Source organism: Micromys minutus, assembly GCF_963924665.1.
Source record: "Micromys minutus genome assembly, chromosome: 1".
Lineage (NCBI taxonomy): Eukaryota > Metazoa > Chordata > Mammalia > Rodentia > Muridae > Micromys > Micromys minutus.
In genome coordinates this window covers 62,096,352-62,114,452 of record NC_137969.1, presented here as the reverse complement: position 1 = coordinate 62,114,452, position 18,101 = coordinate 62,096,352, and the positions used below count along the sequence as shown (strand labels likewise).

The 18,101-nt window shown below is 45.4% G+C and overlaps 1 protein-coding gene across 3 annotated transcripts in view; it reads left to right on the top strand.

The window, feature by feature from the left end:
• The window catches only part of CNIH3 (cornichon family AMPA receptor auxiliary protein 3), a gene marked incomplete at both ends in the record, with an annotated part of 102,240 nt that overhangs the window by 47,944 nt on the left and 36,195 nt on the right, over nt 1-18,101 (top strand). For 2 of the 3 annotated variants that reach the window (XM_080923637.1, XM_080923635.1), the window contains 2 exons: nt 1,172-1,240; nt 6,840-6,887. In XM_080923637.1, coding sequence (XP_080779763.1) covers nt 1,172-1,240; nt 6,840-6,887 — 117 coding nt within the window. The remainder of the gene's footprint in view (nt 1-1,171; nt 1,241-6,839; nt 6,888-18,101) is intronic. The other variant, XM_080923636.1, reaches the window with a different exon arrangement.

Sequence of the window (18,101 nt, the reverse complement as noted above, 5' to 3'; positions counted from 1 at the left end):
TAAAAACCAAATAAAACCAAAAAGGTCTAACTCACTATGCCCCAGTTCTTTAAGGATTTTACTACCCAGCATAGCAATGGCTGGGATAGAGCCCAGTTGGGAGAGTGCTTGCCTAGCATGGAGCTCTGAGTTACCATATGAGTAGACTGTGGTAGCTCATGCCTGTAAATCTCAGTATCTAGGAGATGGAGGCAGAAGAACCAGATGTTCAAGGTCATCTAGAGGTATATAGTAAGTTCAAAGCCAGCCCAAGGATACACAGACCCCTGTCTCAAAATCAAACCAACCAACCAACCAACCAACCAGCCAACCAACCAACCAAAGAAAACCTCCAACCAACTAAAGCACCCACCCACCCAAACAAACAAACAAACAAACTCAAAACCAAGAGTGCCGGGGGCTGGGTACCAACCCCTTAACACATGGGCTTTCGGATAACTCTTAAGATCCAAACTAGAGCTGTAAAGAGATTTCTCAATGAGGATACACAAAGCCTCCCTCCAAGGAGATGATAGTCCCAGGGTCAAGCCTCTCTGTGTCCTGCCACTTAGTCTCCTATAGCACACAGGGTGGCCAGGTTAGGATGAGGGTTTCTGACCCTTTACCCTCATTTTTGTTTCTTACTCTCTGACAAATGGGAAACCCTAGCTCCCCAGGGAGCTTGGAGTCTATATCCAGAAGAGCCTCTAGGGTCTACTGTACTAAGCATGGCCTTCTGGGGGCGCTGCCCGAGGCTTTGGACATTTTCATTGTGACACAGCTTCCTTTTCTTTCTTCCTTTCCCCCTAATGTCTATTTTCTCATGGTCGCCATCTCTGCCAAATATAATACAAAACATTGGATAGAGGTTTTACATTTTTATGCCTTTACCAAACTTGGATCGATCGGATGGTTTCTTTACATCTTTGAATAGACTGCATAAGGAATAGAAAAATGTTAAAAAAAAAAAAAAAAAAAAAAAAGACCGAAAAAGAAAAAGGTATGTGGGACGTTTCAATGCAAACATCATAGACAGAGACAATGAACCCGTGTGCCCATTTTCAGTTTTGGCAGTGAGCATTGTATGGCCAGCCTCCTCCCTGTCCTTTCCTCCTATGGGGCTGCAGGAAGGTTTTGGTGGTCGCACTGACCATATGTGCACAGGATCCTGACAGAGTGTGTTCTGTTTCAGATAATCGCCTTCGATGAGTTAAGAACGGATTTCAAGAGTCCCATAGACCAGTGCAACCCTGTTCATGCGGTAAGTAGCAGTGCTGGGGGTGTGCAGGTGATGTCCCCATAAGTTGCCCAGCTTGTGAAGGGCAGTGGAGGTTTTAAAGAAGAGAACAGACTGTCCAGGTTCTGCCGTTCCTTGCTGGCAGTTGTTACAGAGTCTTCTTGCTGAGGTTGGCTGAGCTCGTGCAATAAATATAATGCCAGTCAAATGTGGTGGTTTCTGCAGCCCAGGGGAGGAATCTTCTGTACTGTCATTCTGAGTTCTCAAACCCTGGTGCCGACGACTTCTGGTTCCTTATCTATGACCACAGTCAAAGGGCCTGTGTTGGCAAGCATACTGTAGGGTGTGCAAGTACCATGTATGGACCTCTTGTTCTGTAGGAGGTGGTCAGTGGTTGGGTTTCTCATGGAGAGTCGATGGATAGCTGAAATGCCAGGTACATCTTCATTATCCAGTGGGTTTTTATCTCTGGTGCCTGCGGCTTGGGGTCAGCTTGCTGTACATCAGGGAATCTGGTGCAGCCTAGTTGATGAGCTCTGGGTTCAGTTTCTGGAAGTCTAGTCTAGAACACAACTCGGTCCCATCTCCAAAGCCCATCTCCCGACTGACTTCCACCTTAAGCTGGTTCTTAAGAAGTCCTGGCTTTATGATATCTAAACCCCACTTTGGCACAGCGGCCTTTGATTCTATAAAGTAGAGCCAAACTATTTCAAAGTCAGCTATAAAAAGCAAACCGGGTTAGTTGAAAGTACTCCTGAGAACTGCTTGAAAGCTTAGGGTTTTCCATAAAAGTTGTAAATTTTAAAACCCGTTGTATTCTCCTCTACCAGCCTTACCTTCCACCTGTGATAACCTGGCTTTGTCAGGCCTAAATGGTTTTGCCTAAAAAGGCTCAGATCTTTCTGGATACTGAGTTTGGCAATCACAGCACACACCTGCTCCTCAGTGCTCATAGGTGTTCAGAGTGGCTGGAAGCCAATTGTGTTCACTTCTGAACGCCAGGAAGTCAGGAGCCTGAGCCCACTCCTCCGGCTTGTCTAGAGATTTCTGGTAGAATTCCCGAGAAGAATGAACTAAAATTTATCCATCTCCTGTTTCCACCATAGCATGGTCTTAGGCACCCAGTGAAACTTGGAGATGCTTTTGTGGAGTCTGTTTTTGGCTTATTACAACAAGTCCTTTACTTAGGTCTCAGGTTAGGACTTGCTTACTTCCCAACACCCTCTCACCACTGAGAGGGGAAGGTTCTTCTGGAAAAGGACAGTGCAGAAATGGCTGTCACTAGGTCCATCCAGAACTACTTGCTGGAAACAGAAATGGATACTGAAGGTTGAAAACATGGGCCTCTTCCTACTTCGCTTCCTGTGGTGATGGGGAGGAGCCCAAGCCTTTGCCTGAGACAATGCCTTACCACTGAACTACATCTCTCTCTCTCTCTCTCTCTCTCTCTCTCTCTCTCTCTCTCTCTCTCTCTCTCTCTCTCTCTCTCCTCTCTTTACTTGTAAACTCCTATTACAGCAGCATTTCTAATTAGTTATCGAATTAATTAAGAAGCTGAGTCCTGTGGAGCCCTGACAGACAGAAGCCCGAGGGGAGAGGAACTAAAAACAACCCCCCCCCAAAAAAATCCTAAAAGCTGTAATTAGGTGAGCATGTACACATACATGGTATGATTTCTTTTTTCCTGTTGTCAGGACTGTACTTCCCAGCAAGAGATGAAATGCTTCTGCTACATCATTTAACTGTCTCCAGTCCTCTGGTGTTCTCGAAGCCTCCAAAGCCGCAGTTTAGGTTCTGAGACCTACAAACTTGCATCGATAGTTGGCGATTCTGGCCCTAGAGGAACTTGAGTCCCAAGAACTTTCTGACTGAACAGTGCATTTCTTTTCTTTTTTAAAAAAAATTTATTGGATATTCTCTGTATTTACATTTCAGATGTTATCCCCTTTCTCCCCAGTCCCATTCCCCATTCCCCTCCCATTGCCTCCATGAAGGTGCTCCCTCTCCCACCTCAGAGCCTTGGCATTCCCCTACACTGGGAGAATGAGCCTTCACTGGACCAAAGGCTTCTCTTCCCATTGATGCCAGAGAATGCTGTCCTCTGCTGCATATGCACCTGGAGCTATGGGTCTCTCCATGAAAACTCATTGGTTGGTGTTTTAGTCCCTGGGAGCTGTGGTGGGTTTGGTTAGTTGATAATTTTGTTCTTCCCGTGGGGTTGCAAACCCTTTCAGCTCCTTCAGTCCTTTCTCTAGCTCCTTCATTGGGGTCCCCATGTTCAGTCCAATGGTTAGCTGCAAGCATCCTCCTGTGTATCAGTATGACTCTGGCAGAGCCTCTGAGGAGGCATCCATATTAGGTTCCTGCCAGTAAGCACTACTTGGCATCAGCAATAGTGCATGGGTTTAGTGGCTGCATATGGGGTGGATCCCCAGGTGAGGAAGTGTCTGAATGATCTTTTCTCCAGTCCCTGCTCCTCTATTTGTTCCTTTATTTCCTCCCATAAGTGTTTTATTCTCCCTTCTAAGAAGGACTGAGGCATCCACCTTCTGGCCTTCCTTCTCTTTGAGCTTCATAAATTCTGTGAATTGTTTCTTGGGTATTCTGAGCTTTTGGGGCTAGTATCCTCTTATCAGTGAGTATATACCATGAGTGCTCTCTTGTGACTGGGTGACCTCACTCAGGATGATAGCTTCTAGTTCCATCCATTTGCCTAGGAATTTCATGAAGTCATTTTTTAAATAGCTTAATAGTACTCCATTGTGTAAATTTACCACAATTTCTGTATCTATTCCTCTGCTGAAGGACATCTGGGTTCTTTCCAGCTTCTGGCTATTATAAATGAGGCTGCTATGAACATGGTGGATCGTGTGTCTTTGTTAGATATTGGAGCTTCTTTGGGGTATATTATGCCCAGGAGTGGTATAGCTGGGTCCTCAGGTAGTACTATCTCCAATTTTCTGAGGAACCTCCAGACTGATTTCTGGAGTGGTTGTACCAGTTTACAATCCCACCAACAGTGGAGGAGTGTTCTTCTTTCTTCACATTCTCACCAGCATCTGCTGTCACCTGAGTTTTTGATCGTAGCCATTTTGACTGCTGTAAGATGGAATATCAGGGGTTTTTTGATTTACATTTCTTTGATGACTAGGGATGTTGAGCATTTCTTTAGGTGCCATTTGATATTTCTCAGTTGAGAATTCTTTGTTTAGCTCTGTACCTATTTTAAAATTGAATTATTTTATTCTCTGGAGTCTAACTTCTTGAGTTCTTTGTATACTAGCCCTCTATCAGGTGTAGGATTGGTAAAGATCTTTTCCCAATCTGTTGGTTGCCATTTTGTCCTATTGACAGTGTCCTTGGCCTTACAGAAGCTTTGCAATTTCATGAGGTCCCATTTGTTGAATCTTGATCTTAGAGCATAAGTTATTGCTGTTCTGTCCAGGAAATTTTCCCCTGTGCCTATGTGTTCTAAGTTTGTCTCCACTTTCTCCTCTGTTAGTTTCAGAGGTTTTATGTTGAGGTCTCTGATCCACTTGGACCTGAGCTTTGTACAAGGAGATAAGAAAGGATCGATTTGTGTTCTTCTGCATGCTGAAACAGTTCATGAGACCCATTTGAATTTTATTCTTATTTTCTTTCCTTCTTTCCTTCTTTCCTTCCTTCCTTCTTTCTTTCTTTCTTTCTTCCTTTCTCTTTCCTTTCTTCTATTCTTTTGTTTTGTTTTGTTTGTTTTGTGGTAGTTATGGAGTGAGATCTTCAGACATGCCAGGGAAGCCCTCTACCACTGAGTGACAACCCATGTTCCATTTAGAGTTAAGATGCCCTAACACTTCAAGTACTGATGGAACTTTTGGTCGGCCTCTTCCAAGGGTGGGAGGGTTCCTTTTCCATTCTCCACCAACCTTGGGAAGTCTCTCACAGAGACAGACAGTGTTTTCCAAAAAGGCTCTGGCTTGCTGGAATGTGTGGGTGTCTTCTGTTGTGCGTGCATCCGTATGAACTCTGTCACACGTGGAACTTGTTTTCCTTGCTCTGTGGATACTAACTCATTCTGATGTGGCTCCTTCCTCTGGACTTCTGGGCTGCACAGAGATCACCATATTTATGATTCAATTAGGGAAACTGAAGTATCTCAGCCACCTGTCCTCCCCTGGTCCACAAGGAAACTCATTACCATTACGTCGACAGCAACCAAATTGCTTCAGTAATGAAGCACCAGAGATGACACAGCTGTATTCAGCATGGCTCAGAAATTGTGACAGTTACAGTAGAGCGAGAGGAAGCAGGGGCATTGAATATCTCCTGTGGGCAGCATCCTCTGTCCGGCTTCCTAACATCTTTCCCTGGAAATGTGCCAGTCCTTGGAGACAGATGGACATCTAGAAAAGTTCTAGCCCAGGGAACAATTGGGGGCTGACTCCAGGGAGGGCTTGCTTCCTCAAGTACACTCACATAGAAAAGGCAAAGCCACTAATGAGCATACAAGGGTGTTGCTCCTCAAGATCCAGGGAGGTGTCCTGAGCCTCAGACAGCTAGTGACTCTGCAGCCAGGCCACCTGCTGTGTGTGTGGAGACTTCAACTACAGGGAGACGAATGCTGAATAGGGAAGGAAGAATGTATGCTTTTGCCAGGAGTGTTTTCTTAAAAAAAAAAAGAAAGAAAGAAAGAAACGTGCACTATGTGTGTCCATGCACATGTGTGTGTGCGAATGTGCACATCAACTAGAGGTTAATGCCACGTGTCTTCCTCAACTGTTCTGCACAGGTTTTGTTCATTTTTTCTTTTTCTTTTGTTTTGTTTTTAAAAGGCTGATTCTCTCTCACAACCAGAAAGATGGTTCAGTGGTTACAATCCTGTAGTGTTCTCACAGAAGACCCAAGTTTGGTTCCCAGCACCCACAGAGGTTGTAACTCTAGCTTCAGGGCATCTGATGCCCTATGCTGGGTTCTATGGACACCTGCGTCCATGTTTGCCTACTCATACTTGGACACACACACATAATAATTAAAATCATCACCATGATGATGAAGACCAGACTGGCTGGTAAGCAAGCCCCAGGTATCCTCATGTCTCTTTGTCCCCAGCACTTGGATTACAGATAAATATCACTATTCAGGGCTCATTATGTGGGTTCTGGAATCTGAACTCAGGTCCTCTCGCCGGCAAAGGCAAACACTTTACCCACTGAGTCATCTTCCCAGCCCACCAGAAGAGTTCTCTTAAGGGTGAATGTCTACCGGGCCAGGTGGTTCATGCCCATAAGACTTCCTTGCAGAGGCTAACACAGGAGGGGGTGTCATGAGTTTGAGACCAGCCTGGGACACACAACAACTTCCAAGCTAGCCCGTGTGGCAGAGAAGTATCTGCTCTATAAAGAAACAACAATGGTAACAACAAGCAAGCAAGCAAAAAACAGAATAAGAGAAAGAGCAAGTAGCCCTGAGGAGGTAGATGCAAACCATTCTGACTGGGAAGAGTCACTGGGTGGGCATTCCTGGCATATGCCCAGGCTGGGTCTCTGGTGGGTTCTGCTACCTCTGCTGGGGTAGATTACATGCTTCTCGAACTCTCAATCCACCCCTAACCTCCTATCTCCTTTTTTCCCCTGTGCATCCCCAGAGAGAGCGGCTGAGGAACATCGAACGCATCTGCTTCCTTCTGAGAAAGGTCAGAGGGGTCCCCCAGGTGTACAGAGGAAGGGCCACAGAGAAAGGGGTCATCAGGTGAACGGCAGCAGGGAGGGCAAGGTGGGAACAGGCCTCAGTTCTTTGGAAACCTTCAGAAGCAAGAAGAGGTGTCCTTCAAGACACTGGGTACATCCAAGGGCTCTCTGGTTGGAGTTGCGGGGGTTTCTTTTTTCTGTATGATGATTGGCATTTATAGCTCCCACTGCCTCCCAGACTCTGTTCCTGTCTGTGCTGGGCTCCGGATTTTAATAACAGAAAGAAGTTTTTAAACTAAATGCTGGCTATCTTGAGGGTTGACCTTGTCAACTCAACCTTGCAGTTCGGTCATTCTGTGGGTTGGTGGGATGGAATGTGGGATGGGGGTTGGGGCTGTTAAAGTGGGGAGCAGTAGACCACAGCTGCCCCAAAGCTAATTCTAGGAGCACAAGTGTGTTCATGCCAATGGAGATGGGCATTTGACACTGTCTCTTCAGACTGTCCTCCCATCAGGGAAGCTTAGAGAACAGAGGCTCATGGGTGAAACAAGGAAGGTGTACAGCCTTGAGCCGGTGACTATCCCTGACCTCAGTACCGAGTAGAAGCCACAGGCTACAGAGAAGTCATCTGTCTGCCCAAACGCAGCAAGCGCCCCACAACACTGTCAGAAAGGACTTTAGTTTTACAAAGTTTTAAAGTTCTCGTCTGTATTTCACTGGAGAGAGTCTGATCTAGCTAATTACTTGCCCCTTTAATGTTTTCTGAGAAACCCCTTATGTTAGAATTCCACATCTTACTTGTCTCAGCAGGGGTGCATGCTCAGATAAGGGCATGCATTCGATGATATTAGTGATCCAAGGAATAAAGAGTCATTTAGAGAATAGCATATAATTTGCATCAAGATATGCAAATTACTTTGTAGATAATATCACAGACGAAAGTAACTCACTCCTCCGGTCACCCATTCCGTATCTCTGGTTTGTTCTTTAAGATAAAACCACAGGCACAAAAATCAAACTGTTGTTTCTCAGACTCCATGTTGCTGCCCTCTCATCCTGAGCATATCACACTGTGTTTTCTGGCCTGCAATCATCCATATTCATGACTCTTAGCTTTAATCTGCCTTACATTGCCTGACCACAGACTGCACACAGGAGGAAATGGCTGGCCATTGCTTCTGTGAAGGTTCCACAGCCTACAGCCTTAAAGCCCTAGGCTTTTCCAAGGTCAGAGGGAGGATGTGAAGTAAACTGTACAGGAATTAACTTTGATGTATGCAAATTTGCACGTGGTTTGCATATGCCCCCCCCCACTAAGCAGTAGACTTATAGCATTAAATAATCAGGAACGATTATTGTATTCCAAGTGCCTTTCCCCTTACTCCTACCATTTGGCTACTGCTTTGAATGCTAGTTAGATATAATTGCTGCTTGCTGTGCTGAGTGACATGAGGGAAGACAGTCCATGATAGACATCAGAGGGCACAGGCACTGAGCGGAAGGCCTCGGGCTCAGTAGCTGTGGGATAGCATCCCCTGTAGCCTCACGGCTCCCCAGTTCTGCAGAATGTCCAGCACAGAGCTAACAAGGCAGAGACCAGTCAAGCGCTAACTCCTTGATTCCTTCTAGGGGTCTTCCTCCTGCCCCAGGCTTTTGCCACAAGGCTGACTTCCAGCTTAAGAAGCTACTATCTGTTCTTTGCCTCTGGGTCTGGCTGCCCTGGCTACTATCCAAGGCCATATTCATTGATGTCAGCTGAAGATGGTTTCTTTCTTTGCGTAAAAGAGTTGTTGAGACTTCTGCATCTGGCCATTGGGCACTTGCTATAGCTCACTCGTTCTTTAGTTTAATTTGGTGCCTCTATAGGCTATATTCACGGGTGTGCTTAGGTGTGCTACACAAGAGGTCTGTCTCTGTGACTAGAATGCAGCTCTGAAAGGTCACGATGTTGAGTTGAGCATCAGATATAGTTCCAGTGAGTGAAAAGCAGAGTGTAAGATGTTTGCTCTGTGTTTATTCTTTGAATAAATAATACATATTTTGGTCCCTCTTATCAGGAGCACTGCCATAATGTTCATTTTGGGGGTGGGAGGACAGTACCAAATATCTACAGTATATTGCCCTTGCCCCTTAAGTATGGCATTTATTTTATATCTTAGTTAGGGTTTTATTTCTATGAAAAGACACCATGACCAAGGCAAGTCTTATATATAACAACATTTAATTGAGGCTGGCTTACAGGTTCAGAGGTTCAGTCCATTATCATCAAGACAAGAGCATGGCAGCATCCAGGCAGGCATGGTACAGGCAGAGCTAAGAGTTCTACATCTTCATCCAAAGGAAGCCAGGAACAGACTGAGTATTCTCAGGCAGCTAGGAGGAGTGTCTCCAAGCCCACCCCCAGAATGACACACTTCCTCCAACATGGCCACACCTCCTAATAGTGCCACTCCCTGGGCAAAACATATGCAAACCATAACTTCTTTTTTTAATCTGTCTTCTTTGTGATAGAGTCTCTTGTAGCTTAGGCTGGTCTTGAACTCATGATGTAGCAAAGGCTGTCCTTGAGCTCCTCATCTTCCTGCCTCCACATTGCTACTGCTAGGATTACAGTTGTGTGCCCTCATGCCCAGCTTGCCTATATTTTAAAATAAGCACTAATCTCATGCCATACTCACTTTCGAATTAGAAGACTTTACCTTGTAGCTTCTGTGGTCCCACTCATTCCCTTTGTGTTCTTATTCCCGTGCTGTCCCAAGTTAGCATTGAGCTCCACACTCCAGTGCTGCTCCAGCCAATTCCAGGTTCATTAGGATTAAAGAACAGTGGTTATCTTAGTCACTGCCCTATTGCTGTAAAGAGACACCATGACCAAGACAAGTCTTATGAAAGAAAGCATTCAACTGGATGATTTCTTACACTTTCAGGGGTTTAGTTCATTATTATCAAGAATAGGAGCATGACAGTGTGCAGGCAGATGCTGGAGCAGTTGTTGAGAGTTACATTCTGATCTGTAGGCAGAGGGAGAGCCAAAGCCTACTCCAGTGACATACTTTCTCCAACAAGGCCACACCTACTTCTAACAAGGTCACTCCTTCTAATCCTTTCAAATAGCGCTACTTTCTGGAGTCTAAGCTTTCAAATATATGACCCTGTAAGGGAGGAGAGGGAGTGTCCTTATTTAAACTACCATAGTGGTGAAGTGAGCAAATGTTCACCTTCCAATCCTGTCTGTGACCTTAGCATTTGTGTGACCTGTAGGGTGTGGCTCAGAGTGAATCTTTTTTCAATAGGGTAACACTGGGTATGGAACATCAGGCCTCATGCATGAAAGGCAAGTGCTCTACCATTGAGCCACATCCCCAGACGTCAGGGTGAGGAAACAATAAGACTTCATTCTTATGATATTATCCTGAGAATGAAATTAGATAAAATATACATGTTGTCCACATGTGCTCAACACCTACTAAATGTCATTGTTAGTGATCTGCCCCTCACTTCTAAAATCCTTTATGACATTTCCATGGGTACACAGATTGAGATGATGTTTTGGCTGGTGGCATCCTCCATATATTAGGTGAGTACCATTTGATGCTCTGAAGACAGGGTTGTAAACAGAAGTGGTACAGCCTGGGCCCTACTTTCCTGTGGCTCACATTTGAAACGGGCTACATTCAGATTCCCAGGCTATGAGCAATTGTTAGGGATAGTGCAAAAGCCCTGTGGTTCTAGTTAGCATCACTACCTTCTGGGAACTGTACCTTCCAAGAAATTTCTTGGAACCAGCCAGCAGCCCAGAATGAGATGAGTCTCAGCCGCTGATTGTTACTAAGCCACCTCCTTAGCCTTCTCGGGAGAAAGGAAGGGGTTGCAAAGTGGATCCAATTTTAGCTCTATAATTATCAGAAAATGTGTTCTTCGGGTAATAGTCTGAGCTGCAGGGTGCTGGTGTTGACTTGTGCTTATGATTCATGTTTTGTGGCAAAAGTCTCTGGCTCCTTGTGCAACTCTCTCTCTGCCTGGTGTGTAGTAGGCTCTGTGGGATGTTGTACACAGTTTGGGAGACATGTTATGGAAGGTTTGGTGGCTGCTCCCAGGCACATAGAGGCTTCTCCTAGGGGGCACTCTAGTGAAGGGCAGTCTGCTGTATCTGTGAATTCAGAGTGGTCTTGAGGAAGGGACTTAAGGGGGAACCTAAGAGTCGGGGTGTGAATAAAGGGGCTTACTTTATCAGCAGTGATCCTCAGGTCTTGAATTTAGTAGTGCTGTGCTCCTTTGGCTATTAGAACTTATGGCTGTGACGATTGTGAGTTTGGCTGCTCTGGCGCAGTGGAGAGTGCGGTGTGTGTGACAATGGTGGTGATGACTTGGCGATTAGATTGGGACACCTCTCTTGCTTAACAACTCTAGGATCCTTCTTCATGTTCTTGCTTCTCCAAGAGTATGTCTGGTTCCATGGTGGGGTTTCTGGTGTTCATGGATGGAATCAGCTCTTGTGCATGGGCAACCTCCATTTTCCTCTTAGGAATTCTGATTGACAAGCCGAAGAGTGGGTGGGGTTTATGGAGGAAGTGAATCTGATTTCAGTGGGATGATTGGAGGGGGCAGATGCTCTGGATTCAATACTGGACCAATCACAGAGGCAGTAAGACCACAGGCACTCCCTGACGAAGCCCAAGCTTTGCGGATGGTACCTCTGTCACAGGGAGGAGCTCAGGAATGAAATCAAAGTACCAGTGTCAGCGGAACCTTTCACCATAACTCTATGATGTGTCTCCAAAAGCAATCACTTTTCCAGTGGAAGTCACTTCTGTTAAATGAAAAGGCTCTGTAGTCTCAGATTTGTCACACATATGGGTGTGCAAATACTTATACGCTACATCCAGGGCTGGCTTCGTGGCTTTCAGGGTCCAGTGATAAATAACAATATAAGGCTTTGTGTAAAACAAAAAAGTTGAGAATCCCAAGAAACAGCACAGCATCAACCAAAAAGGGTCTCTTCTGGGGCCAGTATCCTGTGCCACTACATGGGCCACATGTCCCTTGAGTGGGTTTCACCTGTGTCCATGGCCTGCAGGTCTTCCTCCTATAATAGAGTATGTCTTCCCTCTACTCATGGTGGGCTCCACCGAAGGACCAGATTTGTCCACGGGGACATGGCTAGATGAGTGTATGTATTGAGGCTTTGAGAACCATTGGGAAATACTCTCTCCCTCTGTAAGTTCTGATGCTCTGAAGGCCAACCCAGTAATATGAGGAGAATGAGAGCTGAAGCCACCTGACTCAGATGTAGCTCAGAGTCAAGGCCACCAGATCCCACGAGCCTACCTACCTATTAGATGTGTGAGCAAATGTAAATTATCGTTGTTCTAAGGCACTGAAGTTTAGAGTGACTTATTATGTAATACCATTATGGTGGCAGCTGTATTAGTGAGCTTTCTGTCACTGTGATGACATACCTGAGACAATTTACATCTAAAGAGCTGAGGGTTATCGTGGTTCACAATTTCTGGAGGTTCCAGATAGGTAGCCTCATGTTATGCCCCCTGGCAGGGTTAGTGCATCATGGAAGGTATATGTGACAAAGAAAGCTGCTCATCTCATGGGCTACAGAACAAAGAGGAAGAGTAGAGTCCCTCAGTTCTCTTTGAGGAAGCATCCACAGTGACCTAAGAGCCTCCCACTAGGCTCTACCTCTTAAAGCTCTACCAGCTCCAATAGACGACACACTCAGATGACACATAGGCCCTTGGGAGATGGGAAAGATGCAAATTAGTGCATATTGCAGGCAGTGCATATTGCACATACATGGCCTTCATAATGGGGAAATCTTTATTTAGTATTACTGTCATTGCTGTCTGTATATGATGTGCATGCAGATGTGCCATAGCACAGGTGTGAAAGCCAGAGAGCAACATCGTAGAGACATTATTGCCTTCCCCATTTCTGTGGTTCTGGGAATTGACCTGAGGTCATCAGGTTTGCCTGAAAAGTTCAAGCTCACTCTCACCATCCCGAACATCTTTTTTAAAAAATAGCTTATTTTTTTTAATGGTACTTTTCTATGCCAGAACTCACCCCATTTTCCTGATTCCACAAATTTTCAGATATATGGTTTCAAAGCCTGTCCAATTTCCTTGGCTAAAAAAGGTGACTAAATAGGCCAGAACCTTGAGAAGGACCCACATTGTTTTGGTATGTAATATTTGTTGTGCACTCTCTGGTCAGGAAAATGGGAAGGATGCTCCCCCTATCTTATTACCAGCTTTCTTTGCTACAGGAGCTGACTTTGCTTAGCTTCGAGCCTTTTTATCTATCAATATTGTCTTCCTGCAGGGCCCCAGGGAGTGAGGTGAGGATGAGATGTGTTAATTATAGGACATAAGGCAGCGAACAGGGACACATAAACTCAGAGCCTATTATGCAGACTGCCTCAGAGTGGCCATCTGTAATGTAGATAAGATTTCCAGACCAGACATACCCATTGCTTGGGGATATTTAAGGTAGAACAGAGGAAGTTTTACTCCGTCTTTAAAGGCATTATTAATTCATCTAATCCCCAAAGCAACCTTGTGAAGTAGGTGAAGTGTATAAAACTATGGGCTCACTAAACAGATAGAGAGACTGAGACCTATGGGTCTGATAGTCCCCAAGCGAAGTCTGAAGGCAAGTTTATCTGAATAGAGTTCACAGTTTGATTCTCTACATTGTAAGGCAAGTCGCTCGCTGGCTTGCTTCAAAGTGTTCCCTATAAGGGTCACCTCTGCAGTAATAGCTCATCTATTTACAGGGAAGATACCAATCCCGAGAGCCATACAGGGCCCGGGGGATACCTCCATGCACTTGGCTTCCTCTAAGACTCCGTTCTAATCCCAGTTAGCTTCGTGGTGGAATAGTCCACCCTGAAGAGAATGCTGGAAGAAGAGTAAAAATATCCTGGAACAAAGCTTGCAAGTAGTGCAGACACCATGCATCATGGATAATTTATCTTCAGACACTCTCTGTGGCAGACGCCCTGTTAGTCAGAGGGAGAGATGGAACATTTTACTCACCATGTAAACAGTGCTGTCTCGAGGTCTCTGAACTGGAAGCTGGAGGCACAAGAACTGGGCCTGTCCTTACCTCACATCCCACACCTCCCTAGCCCCAGAGAGCCAGAGGGTCACACAAAGGCCTGATACACACATCCCTGGCAAACACAGCAACACTGGCTTTTCAGTGTAATCTAGGCAGCTGCCTGACATTTGCAGATCAGATTTCCGTGACCCCAATAATAAGGAACCAAGCCAGCATACTGGAACTGCCATTTTCATCTCTCATGAGTCCGTGGAGCATGTTTTAGGCTCTGTGGTCTTGGTGGGCTATGTCAGAAAGAGAACATTCTTGTTGTCTTCATAAGGTATCTTTAAATCTGTGGTTGTCCACAGGCCCTTCACTCCTCGTGGTTGGTCCACCCCTGTTCCATATCCCATCTTTTCACACCTACCAGGGTTTTCCTCACGGTGTCCAATGGAAGTGACAATACATATCTGGTTTTGGGTTTTGGTTTTAGGGGTTTTTGTTTTTAATCTCCAAAACCCAGGTCTATATAAAACCTACTAGCATTCTACTTTTCTGGAACTCATTACCCAAGTCAGGAACAGTCTGGGACAGACAAACTCACAGAGCAAAGGGGCAGCATTCTCCAGTGAGCCTCTGGAAATCATATGTTGCCATAGTGTCTGGGAAAAGCTAATGCCAGAGTCTGTGGTCTCCGTTTATTGGTGGAGCTGGAGGTTTCTAAAGTCCCATGTGGCGATGTTTGGACATGTCTTTCTGGATTAATTGCATTCAGAAAGTTCTAATCTAGCAAGTCTTTAGCGGGGCCCCGCTATCTGCATTCTTTTCAAAGGCCCCTGGGTATCTAGAGTAGAGAAACAGCTGGGGAAAGCACCGTGATTAGAAAGGAGGGAGGGTGTGCCAGTAATTCATAAGCAGCCCTGAGAGCAGCTACCACACACTGCCATAGACAATGATTTCCATAACTCATGAGGCAGAAAGCGTATCAAAAAGCATGAGATTGAGACCAAAGAGGCCTGTGGCAGGTTGGACAGGCTTTGTGACAAAAGCATCTCTCTTTGTTCACTGTGTGAACATGTAATGGGTATTCTAGAACTCTGGCTTCCAACCTTGCTTACTCATTAAAATCAACCAGGAAACTTAAAAAATAGGTTGACCGGTCCTACCGCATGGTTTCTGGTTTAGTTGGTCTGGAGCCCAGCTTAAGCCTTGTGTTGTTAGCAGCTCCCTAGGTGAATCTAATGGACATTCAGGGTTGTGAACCCCTGAGTTGACCAGGAAGCCATGCCTTGGCAATGCAGGTGGGGAGGCATTTCCACTTTCTGTGTCCTGAGGGTATGATTTAGAGAGCCATAATTTTCTAAATGGCACCAGAGTAAAAGCAATAATTTGCCAGCGGTGTTCAAGTAGATTGGAAGCATTGGGTTCCTAACTTCCAAGATGGTGTCTGCCTGGGTGGTAACTCATCTCAAGCAATGCATGGACAACTTGTTTTCTCTTGGTTCAAACTTTATTTGCAGATGCTCCCTTTTCCAAGATGTAGTGATAGTTAAAAGTTATGCTTTTTCAACTCCTGAAATACCCTGCTAGGTCCTCATTCCAGCCCTTTTCCAAATTGCTGAAGGAGCAGGAAACATGTATGAGATGTGTTTCTAGGTCACAAAGTGGGCCAGTATTACCCAATCTAATGGCTTTGTGTTCTTAGCACTGCCCTGTCTTTGCCTCTCCCCAGAGCTAAAGCCAGCAGCATTTATACCTAAATAGGAGCAGCAGAGAGCCCTGAGCTGCAGATAGACTTTCCCATGGGCTCCCAGCTCGTAGAAGCTGAATGGCTTCTTCCAGATGTGTCTTTCCCAATGGAGAAACCATGTCTCTCGAGTTCCCACACTGGGGTTTGGGATTCTTGAAGCAATTTGGATCTTGGTCTTCCTCCAGCTCTCAGTTTCACTGGCTCCAGTCATATGGTGCAGACAATTGTCCAACACACTGAATTTCTTTTTATTAGGAGAAGATTCTGTGACAGACTAGGAGAATGCCCCGAGTAAGTGGAATATGAAACACCAAGGCAAAGTGACGTTATTAGGAGGGAACAGGAACCCCACACAGTTTCCTTTCTTATCTGCCAAGTGGTCACAGCAATGATGGAATTCTGGATGGTGTTCAGCAATTGCAGCCCAGGAAGAGAGGCAGGGAACACACAGCGAGAACAGCTTCGCCATGACAGCTTTTGAGCAGTGACATCTCCGCCTTTACGATTCGGTGCACCAGTGGAAGGTAGTGCCAGCAACACAGTGTCCTGGTGGGGAACAAATAAAGAGCCTGTCAGGAAGGTTCCAGCTGTGGGGACATACAGTTCCAATGCCCTCAGCAGGATACAAGATGAGATGGCTTCTGAGAGGCTCTGCAGAATCCTCTAATACCTGCCATTGTGGTTCTTCATGCTTTTATTATTATTATTATTAGTTATAACAGTGATGCTAGCTGTTAACAGAAGCCAAGAATGAGGGACATTGGTTAAGCTGTCTTTAGTTGCTGATAAAGGATTTCAAACACAGATGTTTCAGGTCTTGGTGTGGAAGGGGAGGTCAAAAGGTGTAAGATTTTTCTCAGCAGTCTGTAAGGTCTGAGTTGTAGTTAGAATTTGTGTTGTGAGCAAACAAACACCCAACAGAAACTGTGTAAGAGAGGAAAGACTTATTTTGTTCATGGTGCCAGAGGCTTCAGTCTGTCACGGCAGGGAAGGCACAATCAAGCCTCTCTTATCATGGTGGCCGAAAGGGAAGTCCTAAGAGAAAGAGGCCAGGGTAATGTGTAACCTCTAAGGCCTCCCTTTAGCAGCCACTTTGTCCATCCAGCTGTACTTTCCACAGTCCTACCACCTCCCGATTGTCTGGTCTCATTCTGAACCTGTCAATAGCCAGACGAGAGTCCTCTGGGATCACCCTTACAGACATACCTCACCATGTGCTTTAGGCATTGTTCAATCCAGTCAAGATGAAAATCCTAACTGACCAGTACAGTCTGAGAGAAACGGATGCATGGTGTTCCCTGCCTAATGCTTGACCAGGAAAACAACACCTGACCTGTTAGGTGTCCACCAGGAAAACACCAAGTAAAACCACCTTAATGGTGACAATACCAGATTCTCTGGAGAGCATCATCTTTCTACTCAGTTCCCCATGAGGCAGAGATGGAGAACTGAGGCTTAGGGGGCTCATGGGCTTATCTGGCTCTTTAGTGACTCCTGATCTTATCTTAAATCTGCAACTGCCTCCCCAGGCTCTGCCCCACCCAGTAGACCTTGTGTTTACACACATAGATTAAGATATTATCCTACATTTTGGAGACATTCCTGCACATTTAAGTGTTTGGTGTTCTCCACATTTCTGTGTCTATGGGATACAGTTAGCCACAAGACTGTGTGCCCCAATTTCTCCCCTGTGTGACCTTTCTCCTCAACTCACTCCTGCTTTCCAAGTTAAAAACTAGGTTATGGGATTTTTGAACCAAGGCCTCTCTGTGAGTTCTGTGTCTTAAAGCCCCCTTCTTAAAAGATAACCTTATCATGTTGGGATAAGGCCCATGCCTACTGACCTCATAGGTTTAATTACCTCTTTAATTACCTCATTAGTTACCGCTTTAATTAAAAAGCCTTTCTCCAAATACTTGTCACATTCTGAGATCCTGGGAGCTAGGACCTCAGCATGAGTTTGGGAAAGGTCAGAAAGAGGCAGACCACAGCATGTTTCAGGGAAGAGTTTTTATGGAAGCAACCAACCCTTCATGAGAGAGAACCTTCATGATTGGCTCACTGTTGGCTCTGTCCCTTGTCAGCTAGCAGGTACGGTGGACAGTGAGCTCCTGGGTTTTGCTTTTTCTAGCATCTCCCCATCACTACTGGGGACATTTAAAAGAATAAGAGGTGATCTTTCTCGTCTGAATGAAAACCCAACTTATGTGGGGTTGGAGAGATGGCTCAGTGGTTAAGAGCACTGACTGCTCTTCCAGAGGTCCTAAGTTCAATTCCCAGCAATCACATGGTGGCTCACAACCATCTGTAATGGGATCTGATGCCCTCTTCTGGTGTGTCTGAAGACAGCTACAGTGTACTTATATATAATAATAAATAAATCTTTAAAAAAATTCCAACTTATTTGTGA